This window comes from Polypterus senegalus, chromosome 10 (genome assembly GCF_016835505.1).
Source record: "Polypterus senegalus isolate Bchr_013 chromosome 10, ASM1683550v1, whole genome shotgun sequence".
Taxonomy (NCBI): domain Eukaryota; kingdom Metazoa; phylum Chordata; class Cladistia; order Polypteriformes; family Polypteridae; genus Polypterus; species Polypterus senegalus.
Window position 1 is genome coordinate 25,693,552 of NC_053163.1, and position 27,865 is coordinate 25,721,416.

Genomic DNA, 27,865 nt, shown 5'->3' on the forward strand with positions numbered 1-27,865 from the left:
CTTAAATCATTATGCTCTGGTCTTCTCTTCCCAACATCCCAAAGTTTTACCCTTCAGGTTAATTGACATAATGCTCTTCAGCCACTTAATGTAATTCATGGTTAGAGAATGCCGCAGCCTATCCTGCTGATATCAAGCCCATTGAAGGAACAAGTCACACACAAACCCAAATTCACAGTCACACTAGGACAATTTAGAAACTCCAATCTGCCTAACAAGCGCGACTAGGGGTGTGGAAGCAGTGACTTCTAGGGGTGTGTCACTGGAGTCAGAACTCACAGACACAACAGCACCAATACAGTCTTAGCTTCAAAAGAAATTGATTTTTAGTTACTACACGAACCTTTACGGGTTACTTCTTCCAGCACACAACCAAAATCTATATAATTGTTCTCCTTACTTCTTCTTCTCCTCCCAAGCCCTTTTCAGCCTCTCACAACTCCAACTCCAAGTGAGATGAGGTGGCGTCTTTTATGTTGGACCCAGGAGTATTTAGGTGCCACAACACTGAACGTCCATGAATATGGGCCCATTGAGGCTGCTCTCCTAAACTACAAGTCCCAAGCACCCTTTTGTTGTCCAAACTGAGACCATGCCAGAAGAGCACCATCACCTATCATGTTGGTATATGAAAGGCTCTCTATTAGAAGCTTCAACCAGTTCACCCAATATTTCTTCTCCCCAATTGGGAAAGGCATTCAGATCCATTACGGCCGGGGTCTCTATCTACGTGGTTCAACTATTATAAGGTATTGCACTCCAACTTGGTATTCAAGTCCATTTACTACAACATTCACAAGGGATAATCGGAATACTCTGAGGAAGGCCCATGCTGGCACAAGGAGAACATGCAGATTCAATGCAGACAAAACTTCACACATGACTTGAAACTAGGACACCGGACCCATAAGGCAGTAGGGGTGTGAATGCGTGTGGAGGTGCGTGAGTGAGCCCTACACGGGACTGTCACCTCATTCAGGACTGTTTTCTGCCTAGCAGCTGACAGTAATGTTATGTGTTATGGTCTCCACCACTCTGAACTGGTGGTCTGAAAATGGGTGCTTAGGGGGATGTTTTCATTTGATTTTTGGATCATCATTTCTCATTATATTATAGGCTTTAAAACAATGAAGAAAATGAGAAAAACAGAACTCTTGTCATTTCTTCAACAAGTGCAGTGGTTATACACACCCATAAACTTAATTTTGTTTTTAAATTTAATAAATTTACCAAATATGAGTAATACAACAAGCAATATATTAGCTTTAATGAGAAAGCATCTCAGCTCCTCGTGTATTAAATTAGATCTTTTATGATAGCATTTCAACAATGTCTTTCCTCATTAGGTTTGGGGATTAAGCATTCCAGCTCATCATTTTATAGCTAAATCTGATGAGTATGCATTTTATCTCTAATCTCGAGTAAAAGACCTGGTCGGCAAATCTAATATTGAAACTGTCATTCGTATTAGCAAAGCTGCTGAAAAAAGAAATATGAAAAGTGACACGACAGACGTTTCAGTTATGATATGATGCATACAGTAAGAGAACACGGCCAAACAGGTAAGCCTCAGATCTTAAAGCCATGTTTAGTTAATGGCATGATAAGTGGTTTAAAAAATAACATTGAACAAGACAGGTCATTACTCCGGGGCAGAGAAAAAAAAAGTTAAATGGCATGTGTAACCAATGGTTAAAATAGGATAACTGTACAATTTAAAAAGCAGCTGTCATTTCATAATGCAATTTTGAAACGGATGACACATAAGAAGAAAAATAAAAAATAGTTCTTTTAGGTTAGAGTTTGACTACCAATTTTGTCTGTACAACCACCCACGCCTAGGAAAATAGTGCATTGGATAAATAAACAAAGTACAGTTCTCTGTATGTTCAATATAAAGAGTTATGATTTTTAATATATAATTAATAGATAGATAGTGTGGCGTATGGACCCTTACCCAGCCAGGACACCTTTATGCTGGAAGGACCGAGGGGAGGGAGCGTATCTAGAGCATTACCTCCCCCAGACTGCTAGGTGGCAGCCATTCTGGGTTGCAACGTTGCCTCGGACTCCCACAGGGCTCCATGGGAGTTGGAGTTTGGCGCAGCCCTGTTGGGTTCCGTGGGTGCCACCAGGGGGTAGTGCAGCTGCTGCTGAGCCCTTAATTGCAGCACTTTTGCCACACCGGAATGTGCTCCAGGTGCTCATTGACCTAAATCGGGCCTTATAAAAGGAGCTAGCCAGCACTACTCTGGAGCCAGAGTCGGGTGGAAGAGGACGAAGCTTGCTGGGGGAGGAGTGGAGGCAAAGAAAGAAAGAAAAAGTGTGTTTGTGTCAAACTGTGCTGTACACGTGGGAATCAGGGGAAGGCGTTTCCAGAGGCAAAAAGAAAAAACAAACATGTGTTGCACCTGCACTTGTGTCTTTGCCTGTCTGTGTCCTGTAGGGTGGCTGGTGTAATCCATCCAGTGGTCCACAATAGATAAACTTTTATTTGGCTCCTAGGGGAAATTTGGCTTGTTAAAGAGGCTCTTTATTTATATACTGTATACAATTATATACACACACACATCATATATCTGAGCACACCAGAATGACAGAATAACTTTGCAGTCACAGTGAGGCATTATGCAGGCATGTTGCTGTTGGTAAAAAAGAGCTTCAGTTTCTTGACATATTGATAGATACTTCTTCATGTTCATCTCTTCCTACTTCTATGTGGGGTTGATGCACCAGATCAACCCTCTCCATTTAGCTCAGTCACGCAGTCTCCTTCCCAACTAGACCCTGATTTCCTTCAAAGGTTCTTTTACTTTATCCATCCACCTCCACTTCAGCCTCCTTTGTTTTCTCCTCCCCTGTCCTTCCATTTCCATTACTCTTTTGCTCACATATTCATCGCCTCTCCTCATCACATTTCCATACCACTTCGTCCTACTTTCCTGTACTCTTTTTAGATATCTTGCCCTTTGTACTTTTGTGGTTCTTCTGATTGTCTCAGTTCTTATTCTGCCCTTCTTTCTAACCCCTCACATCCATCTCAACATTCTCATTTCTACATCTAAATTCTTCTGTGCTCCCACTACTGTCCATATCTGAGCTCCATACATCATTTTTGGTCCTACCACTGTCTTTAAAACCTTACCTTTAAACTTCCCCTTAATTCATCGATTACTCAATAACCCCTCATACCTTCGTCCAATTGTTCCAGCCACACTTCACTCTGCGGGTTGTCTCAACTTCTCGTTCTCCATCTTGGACTATCATTGATACTAAGTATTCACACTTATCCACCCTTTTCAATAGCTCTCCCCACAGGCTAACTTCTGGATCTTGATCGTCATTAAATCTCATATATTCTGTCTTCTTCCTATTAATTATCAGTTTTCTATCTTCCAAAGCCCTTCTACATTCTTCCAACTTCCTCTCCACTTCTTCTTTTCTGGTGCTACACAACACAATGTCATCAGTAAAAAGTCTGCACCGGGGGACTGGTCTTTTATCCCATGACTCAACACATCCATAAGCAGCTCAAAGAGGTGAGCACTTAAAAGCAGATCCCTTGTGCTAGTCCTAATAATATTTAAACCTCCAATATAATGCCTTCTTCCCAGTTATGTTCAATCCTGTATTTTAACTAAGCCCTTCCCTATTCTTCCAGCTTCCTCTCCACATCCTCTTTTCTAGTGTTACAAAACACAGTGTTATCAGCAAATACTCTGCACTGGGGGATTGGTGTTTTATCCCAAGAAGTCAGTAAGATAGACAGTGTGGGGCCCTTGTCCAGCCGGGGCATCTCTGTAATAATAGGACCGAGTAAAAGAGTATGCTCAGGGCATTATCTCCCCCATGGGTTGCCTCAGATTGCCCAGGGCTCCATGGGAGTTGGAGTACGGCATAACCCTGTTAGGTTCCACGGGTGCTTAAGAGTGCTTCTGGATCTCGCTAGCGAGCCCCCTGGAGTACTCCCAGGAGCAGCATAAAAGGAGCCACCTGCCTTCATTCTGGGAAACAGAGTCAGGAGGGGAGAGGATGACACTTGCCAGAGGAGGGGTGAAGGTGGAAAGAGAGGAAGACAGAGAAAGGAAGCGAACAATAGTGCTAAATGCTGTATTCTTATGCTTATCGTGGCCATGTTTATTGCTGTGGGAAACTCTTGCTTGAGGAGTTTCCCCAAATAAAAAGCCTTTGTATGTGCTGGACTTGGGCCTGGTGTCTGTCTGTGTTGGATTTGGGGAGCTAGTGCACCCCTGGTGGCCGCAACAGATAAATGCATATTTCGTTATTCCCAAAGAATTGTGGAACTTAAAATTAGATAAAAGTGTAAACCAGTACAAATAGCAAGCAACAACTCGATAACCTTTAGAGATTAAGAGATCAGCACCATCCCAGCATTAACAGAAGTTATTAGAGGTGTAATGGCTGCTAGCAGAGATAACCACTCTTTACAGTGTCAAGTTGTTGCTTGAAGGTTCTTCTCTGGTCTTCTGGTTCTTCTATCATGGTGTTCAGTAGCTTGTCAAATGTCCTGACAGTCCAAACTAGCTCCCAGAACAATGACAGACTTCTTTACCCATTTATTGAGTTTACTGGCCTCCCCATTGCCCTTACAGACTGCCAAATAGACGGTTGCACCTGTTTTAACACACTGATAAAGCAGGACTGCATACTTCAAAGGACTTCTTGTAAAATTGAGGCGATTCTGATCTTTCTTATACAGAGCCTCAGATTTGTCCATATGTATCCCTCAGATACTTGCAACCTATCAGTAAATGGTGACAGAAGATGAAATCCACCATCATCTCCTTCATTTTAGCAACGTTGACCTACAGCTGGTTCTATTGTATCATTCAACAAAGTCCTCCACCAAAGTCTTGTACTTATCTGCCTGTCCCACATTCATGCACTCCACTAATGGTGAATCATCAGAATAATCCATCTTATTATAAATTAAGAGGCCCTGAAACACATGACATGATGACATTACTTCAAGAAACCCCTAGTTAAACACAAGATTATTTTATACAATTGCTTAAAATTCAGGCAGATGACTAAAATCAAGTACATTGTTACAGGATTTTAAGTAGCTTGTCTGGTAGTGAACTTTCCGAAACCTGTACATTATCAATTTAGTCATCTTCTTCTTTCTAAATGAGTCACAAAGGTCAGAGGAGCCTTTAATATTGCCTACTCGCATTAGTTACTCACTTGAAATTGATTCAGCTGCTTAACTTTTGTAGTTCAAGATTCCGGGTGACTCAGTCACAACGGCTGTTTATGGACGTTTGTGCCTCATTGCGTCTGTTGCCATTTTTTATGTGAAAAGAAGGTGGTGCTCTCATAAAAACATCAAGACATCAAATCTATAAAAACCTGGTCCATCTCCTAAAGGACTTCTTCTTCATCATCTTTTCACACTTCTATGTGGGGCTGATATGCCTGAACTACTGTCTCCATACAGCTCAGTCCTGCAACTTCCCCTCAGTCAGACCCTTTTCCTTCAGATCTTCTTTTACTTTATCCATCCACTGCTGATTAGCCCCTCTCACATTCACTTCCCCATACTTACATCCACATCATTTTATTGCCCACATATTCATTGTCTGTCCTTATCAAATGTCCATACCACTACAGTCTATTTTCTTGTACTTTTTTAGTTTTCTCTCCCACTTTTGTTGTACCGCTGATTGCCTCCTTTCTTATTCACTCCTTTTTTGTAACTCCATTCTTCCATCTCAAAATACTCATTTCTGCTACATTTAACTTTGTCTTTTGTCATCCCTTTACTGTCCATGTATCTGCTCCACATACCATTGCTAGTCTTAAAAACCTTAGACCTTCACCTTACTTCATCAATCACACAATACACGTGATATTTACTTAAAATTATTCCATCCACACTGCACCCTGTAGGTCATCTCTGCATCTAATTTTCCATCTTGGGCTACCACTATCGACTCTTTTCAATACCTCCCTCTGCAGGCTAACTTCTGAAACCTGATCATCACTTCTTCTTCTTCTGGCTGCTCCTGTTAGGGGTTGCCACAGCTGATGATCTTTTTCCATATCTTCCTGTCCTTGTCATCTTGCTCTGTCACACCAATCACTTTCATGTCCTCTCTCACCACATCCATAAACCTTCACTTAGGCCTTCCTCTTACCTTAGTCTCCTTCTTCCAATACACCCAGCATCTCTCCTCTGCACATATCTAAACCAACCCAATCTTGCCTCTCCAAACTGTTCATCCTGAGTCGACCCTCTAATGTAATCATTTCTATCCTGATCATCACTAAACCTCATATATTTTGTCTTCTTCCTTTTCAACCCTGTATCTTCCAAAGCCCTTCTCCATTCTTCCAACTTCCTCTCCTCTTCTTTCCTGGTGCTACACAACACAATGTCATCAGCAAAAACCGAGAGGGTTGGTCTTTTATCCCATGACTCAACACATCCATAGGCAGAAGATCCCTGGTGTAGACCTCCTCTAACTGGGATCTTATCTCTTACCCCAGCATTGCTTTTAACCCAAGTTCTCACTCCCTTATTCACAGGTCCATCTCCTAAAGGACTGTTTGCTTAATAAATCCAATGAATTGGCAGTTGAGATGGAGACAGATGGTTTTTTAATGCCTTTTTGGAATAAAGTTTTTGTTTTGTGGTGACAAGAGAATAGTTTCTATCTTCCATAATGATATATGGTATGTCAGCTGACTATTAATGTACTTTTTTTTTTCTCCTCAGTTTGTACTGACTTCTTTGTATTGGGAGCCTACTGGGTTCATGGTTCATCTTGTTTATGTTCTGTTTAAATTTCTTTTTTTACATCACCTTTGTTTAATTTCAAGTAATTTCTATATATTTTTATATTTATTTATACAATGTATATCATTTTTCAGTATTTTGCAGTTATGTTTCTATGTGTGTATTCATGTTCTGCTATGTCCCTTGTACTTTGTGGGTGGTCCCCCAAGAAATGGGACCACCAGCCTGCACACCACAGCATGGAAAATATCACTGGCTGTCACAAAGTTGTGGAAAATGAGAAGGATGCCATTACTTCCATTAAATGAGTGCAGTCTCCTAACAAATGAAAAGCCTGCTCTGTCCCTTTTTCCACAGTTCTTATGTGTTACCAGACCATTCCAGCTTGACATTAAGGTGGACCACTTCATCATCCACTTCCTGAACAGAGACCAGACATAGAGCTTCTTTGGTACCACAAAAGTCAATAACCAGTTCCTGAGTTTTTCTGATGCTAAGTTGCAGCTAATTATTTCTGCACCAAGTAACAAAGTTCATCTCTTTCATCAATACACCCCATAATTGCAGAATAACCTGAGAAATACAACATTCTTGGAGGATTTAGGTAGAAAGACAATGTCTAGTCTCAGTGATGTTGCAGCGATTTCTGAGAACTTGAGTTGTCTGTCTAGATCAATTCTAAGTTCCCAGCCAAGTACTGTGACCAATAAACCTGCAGACACAGAGTTGGGGGTCCTAGTTGCTGTTGGCGGCTTCTCCCCTGCTCTAATAAAGGTAATGGTCTTTGCTGGTGTTGCCTGGTGACAGTTTTTCTAGGTGACATTATTGCTGATGGGGTCTACTATGTACCTCAAAACATGATTGTGGCTTCCATGGTGTGCTCCAGGGTGCCTTTCTCTGGGCACAGCAGACATGCTGGAGTCTCCACCATACCCTGAGCAGAACATGTTGGAAGGACTTGATATAACATCATAGACTGCCTGGATTGGGAACTTCAAGAGATTGGGCTCAGCCTTCCAAAGCTCAAGTCTTGAGGCATTGAACTCTTCTGCATGTTGCCATTTACTCCAGGCTCCATGTTGTCTCATACCAACCATCCTCCTGGCTTGCTACTTCTTAGTCACTGCTTGCACATCCTTTTGTTGTAGGAGTCTCGTCTCCTTCCGCTGTGTCTTATCATATCTCACAATTGTGTTGTACCTCAGACATTTCTGTGCCCACCAGCTTTCAAGACTCAGCCAGCCTCTAAAGAACGTCACTTTTGCCCCTCCTGACTTTGATGCCAGTCTGGGGGTTGCAGAAATACCAGTATTGCTCTAACACACTTGTACAGCTCATTTTGACTTAATCACCAACATTACTGATGGGAATCTTAAGATTGTTGTTTTTTTTTGCCATAAGGATGATTACGGATACTATTTTAAAATAAACTGGTGACAAAAAAATAGTTCTTATTGATTATTCTAAAGATTGGATAATCTGAAAATTAAGAAAACAGAAGGGATAAATTATTAATAGCAACAATTTTAAAGTTACAATTAAGTTCTTTCATAATTTTTTATATAATTTCATATTTTCCTCAGTGTTATTTTGGGCAGCTCCCCGTATTATTAATGTAGAATTACATGTGATTTACTTTGTAATGAATTATTGGTATATAGTGATGAAAATTAGTTACCATTATTTTGGGAATCATTTACTATTGTGTTTGAGCTCTTGACGTCTGCTCCTCATTGCACAATTGCAGGGGTCATGTCCTCAATTAGGTCAGATTAAAGATTAGATTAGACTTTTATCGTCACACTGCAAAAGCACAGTGAAATTTTTGTGCCACAGTTGCATTGATGCAAAATTAATAAGAGTAGCACAACTTAATATATAAATAAATGGGCATGAATAAAATACACTAAATAAGATAAGAGTTAAATAAATAAAAAGCAATGTACAGTACTGTAGCTACTGGTGAGTATGGCGGGATCAAACACGGGTCAAACGCGTGCCAAAAGAAATCTCTCAGTACAGAAGTTTTTTTTAACAGATTGAGTGAAAATTCAAAGCAAACAGTCCACACAAGAATAAAAAAAAAGATTGTTACACATGTAGAATAAAAGGCGAAAAAAAACTGGAAAAAATGTCTCTTCTCTAAGCTTAGCTGTTTTTGCCAAGCTTCAGTTGCTTCTATACTTATAGATGCTTTACTTTGCCTTCAGTACGCTTTAAACGTAAGTCACTGCATGTTTAGTACTGCTCGTTGCATTACATTCTATTGGGCATGTTAAGGCCTGGTTTAAAACCGTGTGCCTTTAATGCCTTACACACGACAAGGCAGGTCACTAATCTATAGTCAGGGAGACAAGTAATAGTTAGTATATACCAATTCAATTCAGCTTGTGGGGGTTGTAAGAACCTCTCATCGACTATGCACTAATATATAGGCTGTTACAAGTACAATTACCCATAAACTAACAGGTGGGTACAGTGCACAGTGCAGGACAGGTAGGATTAGATTACTGGGAGTTCAGTGACCCAATGGCCTAGAGAAGAAGCTGTCCCTGAAGTGGAAGTAATGAATGGTGAGGCTCCGGTAGAGCTTTCCAGGAGGCAGAAATAAAACGGGGATGAGCTGGGTGGCTGTCATCAGAAATGATGGACTCAGCTCTCCTCAGAACATCTTGTAGAGTGGATGGTGTGAAGCTATGGAAGGTCACCTCCACTGACTTTAGAAGCTGTATGGTCAGTATTGGAAAAGTTTGACATTCTAGAAAGACTGATTATCATGATGCATCTAGTCAGGTTACTCTAAATAGTACAGTCGTAAAGTATCTTAGAAGCTATATGGACAATATTGAGAATGTTTGTGATCCTGAAAAGACTGATTACCATGGTGCATCTAGTCATGTTACTCTCAATAGTGCAGTTGTAAAAATTCACTGGTGTTTTGGTTTCCACCCTAAAGCTTTTTAATCTCATCAGGTAAAAGGAGTCTTTGCTGATCCCTTTTAAGTATGCAGGTTGTGTTAACAGACCACATCAGTTAGCCGGTGGTCTGGAAACCCAGAAACCTGAAGCTGCTAACTGTGTGGAGAGGGGAACTGCTAATTTGGGGTGGAGCGTATCTGCCTTTGTTCTTTTGGAAGTCAACAAATCGCCCCTATGGACACACAGGGAGAGGTGGTTGTTATGGCAACATACAGGCAGTTTGTGTTCCTCCCATGTGTAGGTACTAACGAGGCCAACCACAGTGGTGTCATTTGTAAGCTTCATGAAGTATAAGCAGTGTGTTGAGGCAGCAGCCTTGAGGAAAGCCAATGATGGTCTACAGCACAAAGAAGGAGTTATTTTTCCAGTCCTCACTGAATGGGGTCTGTTTGTGAGTTGGTCAAACACCCAGTCACAGATGGAGCTGCTTAGACCTCATAGTGCAATAGTTTAAAAACTGACAGCACCAGGCAATTATTGTCCAGGTTTTGACCTTTACTATTTAGTTTTTGAAGCGTTTCAGGTTTTGAGCTGAGGATACAATTTAAGAAAAGTATTTTCAATCTACAATTGTGGTTTATGTTCTGGTTCAGACAAAAGATAGGACAGATTTCTCTGGTTTTCACCTTTAGCATGTTCTTGACTTTGTCTCATTCTTCTAACCAATCATTAATTTCCCTTGTGGTCTACCTTTAAGCCATTTCTTTTTTTAACTCAATAAATATGAAGGAAGTTCTACTATTTATTTCTAAAAAAAAATCAACCATCTATTCTTTTAACCAACCTACAAATTTAGAAAAAAAAAAAGTTACCTTATGCAAAAGACACTTTGCTGTACTTATTTATTAAACCTAAATAAAGCCTCTATTTGCATCATCAATGGAATATTCCAAAGATTTTGAGCATGAGTGATAACTGTAATTTGCTCATACACTCCGAAAAAATGAAGATGTCAATGAGTGGGTAAAATTTCAACACATTGTAAAAACGAGGAAGCCTGAAGATTAGTTAGGTGTTATCACTGACATTTATCTGTCCTTTAGTTCTTTATTACACTTTATATAGTGCTTATATAGGAAACTGAAGACATTTTTTACAAAGTCTGATGCAGGATATTGAAGTCATTATCCTAATGGCCTGTGTTTAACTCAGTTTGCTGCTTCAAGGATCATTACCAGATCTAGGAAGTATTACCTTATAACTCTTGTTCGTACTTCTGGCGTCTATATTGGCTTCAGCAATCGTTTGGATTGGATAGCAAAACTCCCTTAAAGCTGTCAATGGCTCATCACATTTGTTCTACAGGAAAATTTCAGAATGTGCATTGCATTCATATCATGACACAGAAATTGTAATAATTCCAAACATTTAAAATGAGACTAGTGTAAGATGTTAGAATCTTTAACCAAAGGGCCTTCTAAATGAATGGATTATTTATATAAATAAATGCATGAAAGCAAGAGTTAGGAACCTAAATAAGAAAAATGAGATCAAGGTCTGAATTTCTAAAAAAAATCTGCCTATTTGGTGAGCATCTCTTACAAATGATATTCAGGCAAGTTATTCTTGATGAGTGAATCAGTGATGACTTTAGGAGACACAGTGTGAACAAAGTATATGCCTGTCTCAAAAGATCTGGTCCACCATGCGTCTTTATAATCTTCTTGGGAAATTATGTGAGATATAGTCACATATTACATTGATTTCATTTAGTTTATTATGGTATTTCTGAGAATATTTCATTCACATTATTATTATTGTGGTTGTGTGTTCTGTCTGGCTACTTGAGCTTGAAATACAGTATATGTTTACTGGAAACATTAGCTGCCAACAAACAGATCACACTTTACATAGAATATGGCCCTTTATTCCTGTATTAAAGTGCTGCATATAATGGATTTAGTGGCTTGGTCACATCTAAAGTTACAGGGGGCACTACAGAAGAGGGTCTGACAAGGTGCTAGTGAAATAAAGGAAACAAGGGCTGGCAATGAATGGTCAATGTTGATGTCACACAACACAATGCCATATCTGGAGTGTTGGCAGAGCACCTTGACATAAAACAGGTGAAGAAGCAACTTGGAAGATGATGTGTGGTGTTGTCTTAGCAGCTCCTTGGGTCACTTGACCTTCAGAAGGATACAAAGAAATAAAAATCGGGAGTGCTCTCCCCTAGACTTTCTCATATATACTCAGATATAGGGATGGATACTTAAAGAGTAAACCACAAGACAATGAATATATTTTTATATTATGTACATTAAAGACCCATCAACAACAAATCAATTTAAATTAATAATATATTGAACAATTATTATAAAAGTTGAATAAATTGGACTCTGCAGCTGCATGAATGAGAGGTAAAGTACCACTTTCAGTTAGAGGAAATAGTTTAAAAGTTTATATAAATCTACGTTTTGTACCTCATACTTGTATGCAAAATTTGGTTGACCTAATTGAAAGTGTACTCAAGTTATCGTGCTTACACACACAAACACACAGCCATAATTCCAAAAATTATATTTTTGGTGTCAGGGAGGTCTAAAATATCAAGATTCTTTAAAATCCCGAAAAGGAATTTTTGGAGGATTCCAATACTTTCACTAAACAAACAGGGTGGTCTAAAACATTGAGATTCATCAAAATCTCAACATCGAATCTTTGGACGATTACAATACTTTCCCTGTTCTTCGTATACAAGAAAGTAAAAACAGCCAACTTTCAACAGAAACTGAAAGAACATTTACATACACACACACACAGACAGACACACAGGCATAATTCCAAAAATGGTATTTTTGGATTCGGGGAAGTCTAAAACGTCGAGATTCATCAAAATCTTGAAATCAAATTTTTGGATGATTACAATACTTTCCCTATGAGAAAGTAAATTGGACTGAGGGAGGTCTAAAACATTGAGATTCATCAAAATCTCAACGTAGAATTTTTGGACGATTACAATACTTTCCCTGTTCTTCGTATACAAGAAAGTAAAAACAGCCAACTTTCAACAGAAACTGAAAGAACATTTACATACACACACACACAGACAGACACACAGGCATAATTCCAAAAATGGTATTTTTGGATTCGGGGAAGTCTAAAACGTCGAGATTCATCAAAATCTTGAAATCAAATTTTTGGATGATTACAATACTTTCCCTATGAGAAAGTAAATTGGACTGAGGGAGGTCTAAAACATTGAGATTCATCAAAATCTCAACGTAGAATTTTTGGACGATTACAATACTTTCCCCATACTTTGTATGCGAGAAAGTAAAAATGACTGCCATGTAAATACAGTGGCTATAAAAAGTATTGAATCCCTTGGAAGTTTCATGTTTTAGACAGAAGAAGGCTCTTTAATGAGTTCAACAAGAACACGGAGACATAGTTAGAATCTCGTTAAGGGTAAATTTCGCATAAATATTAGGAAGTTTTTCTTTACATGGAATAAGCGACCAAGTAGTATGAACTTTAGGGACCTTCAAAACTCGACAAGAATGAAGTGTTGGGCTGAATGGCCTGTTCTTGTCTCGATTGTTCTGTTTAATGTCAAAGTGAAGACACAACACCGCAACTAAATTACATATAAAAAACACAAAATAACGGATCACATAAAATCACTTTATGAACATCCAACTGGTTTTAGAAGTTACAGAGTTTGTTGAATCGAAATCAGCAGTCTTTGGATAAAATGTTTCAGTTGGCTATAATCTCAATGCACTTGTGCATGTGGAAGGGCCAACTTGTGTAGAGTCAGTATGGTGGCCTAACTTACACAATAAAGACAAAAGAACACTCCAAGAAACAGTGTGAAAAGGTGATTGAAAAGCATATGTCTGGGGATGGAGACAAGAAAATATCCAAGTTGCTGAATACGCCTTAGAGTCCAGTTAAGTCAGGCATCAACAAATGAAAAGAGTTTAGGACAGCTGAGTGATAGTTCAAGAAGAAGAGACCTCTGAGCACTCTCAAGGGGTTACAAGCTAGAGTGGGTGTCATTGCAGAGACGTCAACTGTTGCCCAGGTGCTTCACCTTTTTTATGATTAATTATTTATTGAATATTTTCAATAAAGCAAAAAAGAGCTGTATTGCTGACTCTTTCTGTACCACGCTTTGAAAATACAAAGAAAAGAAAAAGGTGTAACTTGAAACATGTATGGATGAGGTGTGGACAATATGGTCTGTCAATTTTTCAGAGAGAGTTGGAGATATGTAATCTATATCATTTACCATTGTGTCTATTTTTTTCAGGTTCTTCCAGTAAACATTTCCAAAGATGCTTTTCTCATTGGCCATTTAGTACTGTGTGTTGCGATATGAGAAGCCAGTCTTGGGAGCCATCTTGGATGCGACATTAGTCCATTACCTGAAAACTATTACGACTGTTAATTTGAGTTTCATGCAGTCCCAGTAGGAGAAATCTTCAGTATATGTTTTCTATTCTTGCTTAATACTCTGATATAATCTGGAGTTTATAATAAGACAAAGACTAATTGTTATTTAGGATCTCAATGAGAAAGATCCGAAAAGTTGTTGGACACACGTATGTCACCTACTGTCTTCCTTTCTTTCCTGCAGCATTAATCTGTTAGGTCAAATCTGTTTTCTTTTAGACCATTCTAGGCTTTCTCTCAAACACTCTCAATGCAAGTTATTCTTTCTGGGTACCCTGGCAGCCAGACTAATTATTGTCTCCCGCTGGAAGACACCTGAATGTGCCACTGTTGACAGCTGGCAGTCCTCCTTCTACAACCTAATACATTTTAAATCAAATCAAATCAAATCAAATGAGACATTGTACAACGAAATTTTAGGTGCAATTTTCCAATGAAGAAAAAAAAAAAACACAATTACTAAACTTAGTAATAAAATAAAAAGGGAATGAAATAAGTACCAAAATAGTCCATAACAGCAGAACAATGTTTTCCACTCATACATACGTAATATTGCACTTGTCCCTTATCCAATGTTAACTTAGAGCTGTATTGTAAACATGAGAGTGTATTGTATTGTAAACATGAAGGTGCACTCGGTCAGACTGACCACTTAGCAGCATTCAGCATGGTGATGGCTGAAGGATAGAAACTGTTTCTCAGTCTATTTGTCTTAGTCTTTATGGATCTGAAACGTCTGCAGGCACTCAAACAATGCATGTCCTGGGTGTGATGGGTCCTGAAGAATTCTCTTGATGTTCCTTAGGCAACAGGAACTATGTAGTTCTTCTAGTAAGGGGAGAGGACAGCCGACTATTCGCTGGGTGACCTTAATGACCCCGTGGAGCTCTTTCTTCTGTGCTGCTGTGCAGCTGGAGAACCACAAACAGAGACAGTAGGCCAGGATGCTCTCTACTGTGCAGCGGTAAAAGGACACCAGCAGTTTCTCGGGAATGTTGTTCTTCCTGAGAACCCTCAGGAAGTAGAGTCTCTTTTGGGCCTTCTTCACTACCTCAGCAGTGTGTGTTCTCCAGGTCAAGTCCTCCCTAATGGTGACTCCCAAGAAGTGGAAGTCTGAGACCCTCTCCACATAGTCCCACATAGTTGATGATGAGTGGCTGGATGTTGTCTGCCTTCTTCCTGAAGTCCAGGATGAGCACCTTAGTCTTGGCTACATTTAGGAGCAAGTTGTTATTCCTACACCATGTTTCTAGCCGCTCCACCTCATCCCTGTACGTAGACTGATCACCCCCAGAGATGAGCCCTGCTACCGTGGTATCGTCAGCGAACTTAACAATGGTGTTACTGTAGTGGGCAGGAATGCAATCATGAGTGTAAAGGGTATAGAGCAGGGGGCTCAGCATACAGGCTGATGGGTGTGGAGATGTAGGGGCCCATTCTAACCCTCTGAGTGCCATCACTCAGGAAGTCCTTGATCCAAAGGCAGGTAGAGTGTGAAAGTCCTATGTCTGACAGTTTGGTCACCAGTCTGTGGGGTAAGATGGTATTAAAGGCAGAGCTGAAGTCTATGAAGAGCAGCCGTGCATAGTTCCCCTGCTGCTCCAGATGGGACAGAACAGCATGGAGAACAGTGGCCACAGCGTCCTCCGCAGACCTATTTACTTTGTAGGCAAACTGGTGCGGATCAAGCATTGGAGGAATGAATTACATGATGTGGTTCCTGATGAGCTTCTCAAAGCACTTCATAACCACAGGGGTCAGTGCAACTGGCCTGTAGTCATTAAGACTGGTGATGGGCTGTTTCTTGGCCAGAGGCACTATGACAGAGGATTTCAGGCAGGATGGCACAGTGGACTGAGACAGAGACTGGTTGAATATCCTAGTGAAGACCCCAGCCAGTTGGTCTGCACAGTCTTTCAGCACACATCCTGAGATGCCGTCAGGTCCAGCTGGCTTCCGTGGGTTGACAGCTCGCAGCGTGCGTCTCACCTCGTGCTCCCTCACTGTGAAGATTGGGCTGTTGTTGGTATCTGGATGGGGTCTGGCTGTCTCTGGTGGATCCACTTCAAACCGGGCAAAGTAGTGGTTCAGTTCCTCAGCCAGCGATAAATCACCTCCCACAACTCCGGGACTGGTCCTGTAGTTGGTCATATGCTGGACACCCATCCACACTTGCCTGCCATTGTTGCTATCCAGGTGTTCCTCGATCTTCCTTTTATAGTCTAACTTGGCCTCTCAGATGCCCCTCTTTAGGCTGGCACAGACTGTGCTGTAGAGGGCCTTGTCACCAAACCTGAAGGGAGTGTTCCTCTCTTTCAGCATCCTCTGGACTTACCTGGTCATCCAGGGCTTCTGATTGGGGTAGACCCGAATACGTTTATCCACTGTGACAGTGTCTGTGCAGTTTTTAATAACACAGTATGCTGTCACTAAACACTTCAAGGTCTGGGTGTTCAAATATGTCCCAGTTGGTCCTACTGAAACAGTCCTGCAGCTGCTGAGATGCTCCATCTGGCCAAGTTTTAACAGTCCTTGTGCTGTTAGGGGCAGTTTTCCTGAGTAGGATGTGTGCTGGAATTAAAAACAGTGACGTGTAGTCAGAGTGGCCCAGGTGAGGTAGCGGTGTAGCCCTGTTTGTAGACTTTATCCAGTGTGTTAGCTCCTCTGGTGGCACAGTTGATGTGCTAATGGCATTTAAGGAGCACAGGTTTTAAATCCATATGGTTAAAGTCCCCAGCAACGATATACACAGCATCAGTGTGGTTGGTCAGCTGACTGCTAATACTGTGGTGTAAAAGTTCAATAGCCAAGTTTGAATTAGCATCCGGTGCTATGTAAACAGCGGTAATCAAGACCAGGGAGATATATGGGTCTGCATCTAACAGTCACATACTCCAGGTTCGGAGAGCAGTGACTGTCTACAGTCACTGTATTTGTACACCAGTTATTCTTTATGTACAGACACAGCCCCCCTCCTTTGCTGTTACTGGAGTCACTGGTCCTGTCATGGCACTGTGCAGTGTAGCCTGTTAACTGGATAGCAAAGTCCGAGATCAATGAGTGAAGCCAGGATTCTGTGATCAACAGAACGCAACTGTTCTTTACAATGTTATTTGTTGCCACCTGTAGCCTCAGTTCATCAATTTTGTTGACGAGAGATCTGGCATTGGTGAGAAAAACACTGGTGAGCGGTGGTTTAACAGGCTGCCTGCGTAATCTTGCTAAAGTGCCTGCCCTGCAGCCTCGCTTTTGTTTTCTCTCTCTGCGCCGCCTCCGTCGCCTGCCCGCAGGTATGATAATCCACGCAGAGCTGGGACTCCTCGCTATATCTGCCGGAATGTCGTGGGAGCAGAGAAACTCTGATGAAACACTCCCCTCACTGCACACTCCGATCTTGAGTTCCTATCGGCTGTAGATGTTGTCTGCTCGACAAGATGCAGGTAAAACAAGTAGTAATGCTAGCACACACATACTCACTAAACACTGAAACAATGAGCACTAAGCCACTGTGTCCATGTGCGCCACCATAATTTACATTTGCAGTTGTCTGTAGTGTGGATTAATGGTGCTTCCAGTAATGTCATTGAATCCTGGTTTGCTGTGACTTAACTGTGTAAATCTCAGCTTCTTTATCTTTGATTTTTTTTTTTATGTTATCCCTTAGCTCAGGCTGGGTGGGAGTGGGTGGAAGCACTTACCACTAGCATATGTGAAGCTGATTTCCTCAGTTTGTACATGAACTTGATGTTAGCACGTGGTTTAAACTTCAACATTGTGCAGAATGACAATGCACATGTCTAACTGAAATGGTAACTAAAACAATACTACACACCAAAACCAATCCAGGCCTGTTGTAACTGGTCTATGGATGTGCTGTGTACCCTCCACAACAATGTGTACAGAATCTGATCTCTCACTCTCCTGCTATAGCTAAATTCCAGGAACTTTTTGACTACCCCTTGTATTTTCTTAAACTCCTCTCTGCTGTCTTATCCTTTAGGTGATGATTGCTGCCTGTGTTGTCACCAGACATTAAAGCTATTCAAATACTGGTATTTGCTGTTTTTAAACCTAGACATGTATCTAGTGTTCTGAGCAGTAAAAACAGAGGTGTAAAAAAACTTTATAAATAAATACAGTAAAGTTAAGGGAAATTTGGTTTTAGAGATAGCAAGGCAGTCTGGATCTTTAGTGTCTGGTGTACAGAGAATTGAAGTATAGCTAAGTACACCGTCCTGTCAGGAGATTTACATTCACCATGCACAGATGCATGTGTTTTTAATTTTATACTTTACATCAGCTACTGCTAACTCTGCACAAAACAAAATAAAATAAGTGAAGTGCAGAGCATGCATTGGAACTATTTTAAGCTGCAGTATTTTTAAATAGAGCATTTCCTGTCTGAAGCAGCTATCAGTTCTCTATAGAATCATAAAGTGATATTGCTTTGTATCTGATAGCAAAGGTTAACCTGATAATGAGAATGTGATAAAGCTACCATGCCTCTTTCTTGGATACACCCCAGGACAATGTGGTCAAGTTCTAAAATCCCTGGTCTTTTCTCGCTGAAGAAGGGTTAGAGGTTTAAGATCTAATATATGATATACTTCTGTTCATTTAAAATGTATATGTTAAGTTAGATTTATGAAAACAGGCATACACCAGGGGAAAGCATCTGAAGAAGGGGTGAAAACTAACTTATGTGACCTGATCTGCAATTTCTATGAATGTCTATTGGATATCCCTCCAATTTATATATATATACTGTATATAGATATATTGTGGTCCCCGGCCGGGAGGGCTTGTGCCTCCTCCAGACCGCGAGGGGGCATCCGTCCTGGTTATGTTGGGGGCCTCGAGCAGGGGGCTAGGAAGCCCAGCCCTGTAGGGACTCGTGGGCACCGTCAGGTGGCACCCCGATGCCGGTTTATCCCGTGTGGTCCTCGGCCGGGGCTGGAGCCCGACCAGGACGCCTTGGAGGACCAGAGGAGGGCGTGTGCCTCCTCCAGACCGAGAGGGGGCGTCCGTCCTGGTTATGCAGGAGGCCTCGGGTAGGGGGCTTGGAAGCCCAGCCCTGTAGGGACCCGTGGCCAGGCGGCGCCCCAGTGCCTATTTATCCTGGGAGCCCGGCACTTCTGCCACACCAGGAAGTGCCGGGGGGAAGACGACAGGGGACACCCGGACAGCTTCCGTGTGCGCAGCCGGCATTTCCGCCACACAAGGGCGTCTCTGCGGAGGAGTGCCGGGAAGCAGCTGGAGTCCATCCGGGTTCCCATAAAAGGGGCCGCCTCCCTCCAGTCATTGGTGGATGTCGGGAGGTAGCGAGACAGAGCTGGACAGAGGATTGGAGGCGGCCAGGAAGAGAAGGCACAGTGACTGTGAGCCCTGGACTTTGGGGGAATCGGTGCAAGAGGCACTGGGGTTGATGCACAAATTATTATTGTTAATATTGTAAATAAACAGTGTGTTGGGTGAACTTAAGATGTCCGTCTGTGTGTGTCCGGGCCAGCGTTCACAATATATATAGTGGCAGACGACCAGAGATCCTGTCCCACGGGGATGGCGGGAGGAGGGATGGACCAGGAGAGCGGCACTTCTCTTCCCTGGGCGCCTGGTCGGTCCTAGAGCCCTGGAGGACAGCATTTCCACCACACCAGGAAGCGCTGCTGTAAGTTCATCATTGTGCACCTGGAGCATATGCAGGGCTGGATAAAAGGGGAAACCTCACTCCATTTGGGTAGCTGGTGATGGGTGGAAGAGTAAGGAGCTTGTGAGACAGGAGTGGAGGCAGTCAAAGGAACTAGGACTGAGCACTTTGTAAATATTGTAAATAGTGTGTGGAATAAATGTGTGTGTGTTTTTGGACATTCTGGTGTCGTGTCTGTCTGTTGGTGGGCTATCATTTACTATATATATACTGTATATATATATACAGTGTGTATATATATATATATATATATATATATATATATATATATTGTGGTCCATGGCTGGCTTTGTATCCCGGCCAATACTCCCAGGCCGTCAGAGGGAACCCTCACAGCAGCATGGAAGGTCTCCGAATTCCAGTGGAGCCTCATGGACATTGTAGTTTTTATGGACAGCCCTGCTGGATACCATGGGGAACCGCTATAGGGAGGCTTGGGGAGTGTTATTTGCCCTATGCCCCGGAAGTACTTCCAAGTCATATGAATGGAAGGAATGATGTACTTCCGGGGTGAGAAAAAAGGACTTTTATCTGACCCAGAAGTGATAAGGAATTATGGCCTAAAGGATGAGAACACTTCCGGGTCGGGAACTATAAAAGGACTATGGGAACTCCCAGACAATGAACTGAGCTGGGATGTATATATACTAGCCATCCCCTGCAGCTTCGCCCATGAATTAGTTAAACGGGACAGCAAGGGCCCGGCCCAGCTCTTCCCCCTCCCTTTGGCCCGCAGCATCTGTCTCAGATTAGCGCTACTATATCACTACTCCAAGCAAACTATGATACTTAGCACAATGAGAGAAGTCACAAAATTAACCAGAATGTTCAAGCAAATTATATAAAAAAAAGAGATCTAAATCCGTTAAGTAGTTTAATCCATAAAGTACATAAAGAAAGTGTTTTTGTGGAGGTTAAAATCTATAAATAGAAATATCTATTAAAAACGAGGTTAAAACCACACAGTGCAGGAAACTCATTTTAAAATCCCACAAGTCCTGGTGCCTTCCTTTAAACTTGAAGTCTCTGCAGGTTATCCTATCTGGACCTCATAGCCTAGAGAGACGTTAATCAGTAGATGTAGACTCCCTTCTCATCCAGTCCATGTCACCCACTGCTAATCCCACCAAGCCTTACTCTGCCTTTACTACTGCCAATCCGGAGTTCTGCAAAAATTACCAGAGTTGCCATTGTTTCCCTTTTTTTAAATTCTGCTGTACTGCTTACTTACCTACACTGATAATTAAGGGGCTCCCATATATTCTGTTCTTCTACTGTGCTCTTCTCTTACTTTGATTACTGCTAATTACAACAAGTTTTGGAGGTCCAGGTCAGTGTTCCTCCTGACAGTTTTAATGTAACTTTAAAAGGCAGAAATTATAGTGATGGATGGAAAGGATAATCTAATGGAGATTGGACCTTATAATTCCAAGGTAAGAATTTAGCATTTATTCTATTTTTGTATTTTCAGAATCACAGGACTAACATGTGATGTGGTAAAGCTGTTGATGTAAGCCTGGAATAAAAAACAGTGGCAAAAATAGAGAAGTATACCAGAGGGCACATGGATTTGATTGACATATTCCAAATCATGTTTTTGTTGAAATATAAAACTAATATGCCTACTGTGCTACATATATATATACTGCTTTTCCCCCTTCTTGCTTTGCTCGCCCACCCCCCCAATCAAACCCCCCACGGGGGGTGCGCTTCTTGCTCAACACACGCTAAGGAGACACGTACGGATCGGCTGCTGGCTTGTAGCTGGTGCTACCAAGCTGTGTGTTCTGCATGTCACGCTGCGTGACGATCATTTCAAAGCCTGTACAGCAGCTGTCCTTTTGTCTCACTTGTTTGTCTCATGTGGAAGTTGAAGTGTCTCCGAGAAATTGTTTGTAAGTAGGGCGTGACGTTCAAGTAGTCTCAAAGGACTTCAAAGTATCTCTCTGAGAAGATCACATCTCGACCCTAGAATTTTTTATATAACTGATATATATATTGTGGTGTATGGCCGGCCGTTCATTTCGGCCAATACCCCCAAGCCGCCATGTGGAGCCCTCCCTGCGGTATGGAGGTTCCCCGAAGACCAGCAGGTCATCATGGACATTGGAGTTTTTATACACAGCCCTGCTGGATACCATGGGGGCCACTAGGAGACACTGCAGAGAGGAATGATGGTTATTTGCCTTACGCCCTGGAAGTACGTCCGAGTCACATGGACAAGAGGAATGACGTACTTCCGGGGTGAAGAAGGGAAAAGGACTTTGTATCTGACCCGGAAGTGATAAAGAATCACATGGACTGGGGATTGGGAACACTTCTGGTTCAGGGAATATAAAAGAACTGTGGGAGCTCCCAAACGGCGAGCTAAGCTGGGTGAAGGGTGGCAGCGCGTCTGGGAGTGGAGAATTGCTTATTGAGTATTGGTATTGTGTTATTAATGAGTATTGTGGAGAGGAGGGTGTTTTGTGCACTGTTGTTAATAATATAGTCTACTTTTGTACTTTTATCTGGTGTCTGGAGTCTTGGACAGGGGTTCAAGGGAGCAATAGCGCCCCCTATCTGTCACTATATATATATATATATATATAGAGAGAGAGAGAGAGAGAGAGAGAGAATGAGACTCTATAATAAAGGAACTGGCGATCACATGGAGGGTGATTCTACACCCAGCTGGGATGCCATAATGAGACAAAACGGATGGACAGGTTGGTTGTTAATACATTTCTCGCTCGAGAGGCCATAGCAGAAGGCCCTGCTACCCAAGGTTATATATTTCCCCTATACATTTGGTGGCAGAATTCCCTGATGGAGCTCACAGGGAATGCTGTGAGTTTTAGTCTGAATGGTCAGCTTTGTTGGGGAACTTGGTTGCCACCAGAGGGAGATGCAAGGGAGTGACATCCCTACCTTTGGGGGCTTCTTTTTGACCTGGTAGTGCTTCCAACATGCAGAATTGTGGCACTCATAAAAGGGTACAACATAAAAGAAGCCACCTCATATTCATATTCATATTCATCAGGGAATTGAGAGCTGAGAGAGGAGTTGGAAAAAACTCACCTGAGAGAAGTTAAGGAAAGAGAAGAGAAAGGGTTTACTATGCGGTGCTGTAAGTAAAGAAGCCTGTTAGAGGAACTTTGTAAAATAAAAGGATGTGTTTGAATCCGAAACTATATCTGTGAGGATGAGTACGGGATTTGGGGGGTGATGGACCACCTCTTACTGGTATCTCAAAATTTTATATATACAGTATATATATATATAGTGTTGCCCTACTAGGAGGCAGTCTTAAGAGTTTAACTGAGCATGAGCTACAGAATCAGTGGTTGATAAGGCACTAATGCCTTTTTCCCCCTCTTCCGCAGACCTCCAGAAGGGAAGTCCCACCTACTTTTGGTACCAGACCACGCCCCTCTGCCGACCTCACTGCCACCCATGTCCTGCCTCTCCCTGGCGAGCATGTGTAAAGCACAAGACCTCCACTCACCAAATCAGTCACATTCTGACTCTGTCTTTGATGACTACCCTTGTTTTGATTGTCGCAGTTGTGATAATGTATGGGGTGGATTACCCAAAACTTCTTTGTTTTTGTTTTATATATATATATATATATATATTAAAATTATTTACCCCTTGGAAGGTTTCACATTGTATTATTATAAAATACTGAATGACAGTAGATTTAGTTTGACATTAAGGAGCCTTTTTCTATTGATCAGTGTCAAAAATCCCAAATTAATTCCACTGTGACTCAATATTGTAGATCAATAACAAGTGAAAACTACAAAGGGGTTATGGACACTCTACATGCAAAGACTGAACTATAAAGAGAAAGAGCTAACCAACAAGTTTTATTTTTAATATAATCCTTATGAACACTGATTCATGTCTTTTAATGTTTATTCCACTTAGATAAAATGTTTTTCTTGCTTGTGCAATTACTCTTCCACAGCATTGTTTATTCCACAGTGGCAGCCCCCCAGATTTAGTTACAAGGGGTCAAGTCTGAAGAAGAAGGTGAGTGAATGGAGACTGTCAGCAGATTTCCTCACTGTTTTTACCTTGAATGATTTCCATTATAATCAAAGCATATCAACATAACATCAACTGATTGGGTGGACTTTTTGAGCCATGTAACCTATATGGACTATCTTCTCAATATCATAAAACTTGTGTAAATCATCTTGCATACACTAGTAGATCATCAGTTTCTTTTGTGTGGTACAATCAGCAGTCTTCCATTGTTTCAGTTGTTGTTTGGTTTCCAGCTCACTGAGGTGTATCAAAGTTTCATCCCAAGTTATAAAACACCTTTTAAGTTTCTCCCTGTCCAAAATCATTAGTTTAAGATTGCAAGCACTTAACATGTAGAGACCTTGCTCCTGTTTTACTGGTCATAAAGAGTGGATTCAATTGACCATAACTAACCCCTATGCTGCCTTAATCATCATCACAGGCTGATATGTTCCAGAGTCATCAATTTTGAAGGCCATTCAGTCTTTTGGTCATCGTAGAGAGGCCTCCAGCAGCTCCATCTCTCAACTGTGCCATATGAAGAGAACTGGGCTTGTTACAGATAACAATGAATTCCCCAAAGATGTCATGTTCTGTAGCATTCAAATTTCAGTAATATCACAGTTCTTAACTTTGTGGTTTTAGCCGTCCATGTTAATTTGCATTTTAAAGAACTCTCATACATATGTAAAACTTGACTAAGTGTGTCAAGTGTCTATTAAAAATATATCACTCTAGCTTTGCCATTTATTGAGCTCAATAGATATATCAAATAGATTTTCTGTAGTTTTCAGTGTGAAGAAACAGAAACCCCCTTCTTTCCTTTTGTCTTTTTAACATGTGTTCATTTTGAACAGAAACGATTTTGAAAATGTTGCCTTTCTTAAAAGAATGCAGGAAAAAAAGTCATCTGATGCATGACTCATTCACAAACTAAAGGATTTAAAAATAATTACCTGGATGTCTTCCAGAAGTTCATTTCTGTGATTCCTCATAGTTTCTATCTCAGACTTCTCTGTCTCTGTCAGATTTGAATGATCTACGAAGAAAAAGGAAGAGATAAAAAATGTACATTAGCTAAGTAATGACCTTGATGAAAGCGAAGTAAGCATCCTTGTCTGAAATGACATGGTGAGAGAAAGGGTGATGGAGAGCTTGTCATCTCAAGGGGTCGAGACACATTGTGACTGAAAACTAGCTTTACAAATCATTTGGTGCTTAGAGAGTCTGGAGTGAGGAGAATTCTGGGAGTTTGATATCAGTGCAGCCTAAAAGTGTATTTTTGTTTTTAATTCATACTTTCTTTATGAAATGTACATAACCTAACAACCTTATGCTATAATCATTTCAATACATTTTTTCCCTCAACATTGAGATGAAGACTGAAGACTTCGGTAGTGTGTCTCATCCGAGAATCCTTGGGTATCGCTGGTTTGCCTTTGTGTTGCACATGGAGTCTCGAATGAAGCACATTATCTGCATTGTGAGGGACCGTCAGTTATGGCACTACAGCCATATGGTGCGATTCTGCGCAAGACCCTATTTGTTGAGGACCCCTGTGGCTGGACCAGGCCAAGGGGATGCCCATGTAACACCTGGCTGTGGCAGATAGATGGTCATTTCCGGACAGTGGGTCTGGACCATGTGTCTGCAAACCAGGATCCCAAGCTGTTTCGTCATATGGTGGGTGCGGCAACACGCTGTATCAGTGCATGCTCCCCAACCTAACCTAACCTGAATCAACATTCAATACCCCTGAATGACAAAGTGAAAGCATATTAGATATTTTTTGCAAGTTTAATAAAAAATAAGGAGCTGAAAAATCACATTGAAAGACATATTCAGGCACTTTACTATGAAGCTTAAAATCTGGTACAGATGCATCCCATTCTATTGATCGTGTTAAGATGCTTCTCTCCCTTGTTTGGAGTCCACTGTGGTCAGTTCATTTGATTGCACATGACTAGGAAAGACACACACTTGTCTCTCTATAGAAGATCCCACAGTCGACAATGTGTATCAGAGCAAACACCAGGTCAAACAAATTTGAGGTACAGATCTGGAAAGACTACAGAAATAGATTACAGTTTCCCAAGAGCATAGTGGCCTCCATATTTCTTAAATGGAAGAAGTGTGGAACAACCACAACTTTTCCTAGAGCTCTCCATCCATGAATAATCAGAGCAGAAGTGCAAGAGTAAGAGAGGTGAACTAGAACCCAATAGTCCCCTCTAACATGAAATCCAGAGGATCTGGGTGGAGATGGGAGAAGCTTCCACAAGAACAACCAACACTCCATCAATCTTGTCTTAATAACAAAGTGACCAGACGATACATGAAAACCCACCTGGAGCTTGCAAAAGGCATTTAATGGACTCTGGATTCTTTGGTGTGATGAAGCCAAAAATTGAAGTGTTTGGCCTGAATTGTAAGTGGAGTAATACCACTTAATTTATACAGTGCTCTCCATAGTGAGGCGGAGTGGTGCTGGCAATCGGAAAGTTGACAGTTCAAATCACCTAAACGCCAGAAGTGACTCTACTCCATTGGACCCTTATGCAAGGCCCTTAACCTGCAATTGCTCCATCCTGGGTATGACGTTAACCTAAATCCAGCCCTGCAAATAGACCTTCCAACCTGAAGGGAAACCTTGGGGGTTGGTGGCCACCATAAAAAACCTGACACAGTTCCAGTGTGGTGCTGAGGTGTCACCTATCGCATGGCTGCAGTGAGGTCCTAATCTGGGATCCTTAGGTGGTTTGTCATGTGATGGGTGCAACAACGTCCAGTATCAGCACCTGCTCCTAACCTCTCCTCTCCATTGTGATTGAGACAAAGACACATTTTACCCATCTTCTCCACTGTTTAAAAATACAAATCAAACAATTCAGATGTGCACATTGCAGACCTTCATTTAACGAGATTTGCATTCATTTTGATCACACTATGTAGAAATAACAGCACTTTTTCTACACGGTCCCCCTCACTTCAAACAAGAGAGAATATTCAGACCCCACAAAAACTGTGATCACGTCCAAGTTTAAGATACTGTAGTAGTGGCTGTTTCACATTTTAATGAAATGTGACTTTCTAAATATTAAACTGGAGTCCTCTGGAAACTGTAACAGCAAGCAGCTAAATTCGGCAAACTCAGTGATAAAAAAAGGCAATGACTCAATTACAGTTTTTGACGAATGAGTAAAGTTCCTCTTTTCTGCATCTTTGCCTGAAAAAGTGCAAAGCTTATGTGAAAAACATTTTGCCTCTTCGTGCTGTAAACCCAAACTAATTTAAAGTAATGAATGCCGGCTGAGCATTATAAGCTCTGCCATTTCCGATAAGAAGGGCCTCTGTGACAGAAAACCAGACTAGTTCTGTTCCTCTTCTAACATGCTGCTGCTGTGTAATGTATGTGGATGCAATGTAACATAAAGGATGAACGCCTAAACTGCTGTTTGGATATGGTATGTATTCATAAGACAACATTTATTTACTAAACCACTTCATCCAATTCAGGGTCACGGACGGGCTGTACCTTATGCGTCAACACTGGGTACAAAGCACACTCTAGCTCTACACTGCGTGCACTCACACACACACACACATTCATTCACAAAACTCTGATTAGTCAACTTTTTTTTTAACATTTTATTTTTAGAGTTTATTACGAGGGATATCCAGAAAAAAAGGTTACAACAGCTGTTAAAAATCGAAAAATGAATATATTTCATCCAAATTTACAGGGTATGTTCCAAAATATGTGTTTATTTCTCAGCATAATCGCGGTCAACTTCGATGCACTTCTTCAGCCTGGGCACCAGCTTTTTTATACCCTCGTTGAATATGCTCCTCTCCACCTCCGAAAGCCACTTCTCCACTGTCTCTTTCACCTCCTCATCGTTGGAAAAATGTTTCCCACCCAAGAATTCTTTCAGTTTGGTGAAAAGGTGAAAATCTGAGGGCGCAAGGTCCGGTGAATAGGGTGGGTGGGTAACAATATC

At 41.4% G+C, this 27,865-nt stretch overlaps 1 protein-coding gene across 1 annotated transcript in view; it reads right to left on the reverse strand.

Annotated features, from left to right (window-relative positions):
* The window catches only part of LOC120536969 (cytohesin-2-like), a 185,815-nt gene that overhangs the window by 94,836 nt on the left and 63,114 nt on the right, over nt 1-27,865 (reverse strand). Inside the window, exon 3 of the mRNA XM_039765550.1 lies at nt 24,821-24,903. Coding sequence (XP_039621484.1) covers nt 24,821-24,903 — 83 coding nt within the window. The remainder of the gene's footprint in view (nt 1-24,820; nt 24,904-27,865) is intronic.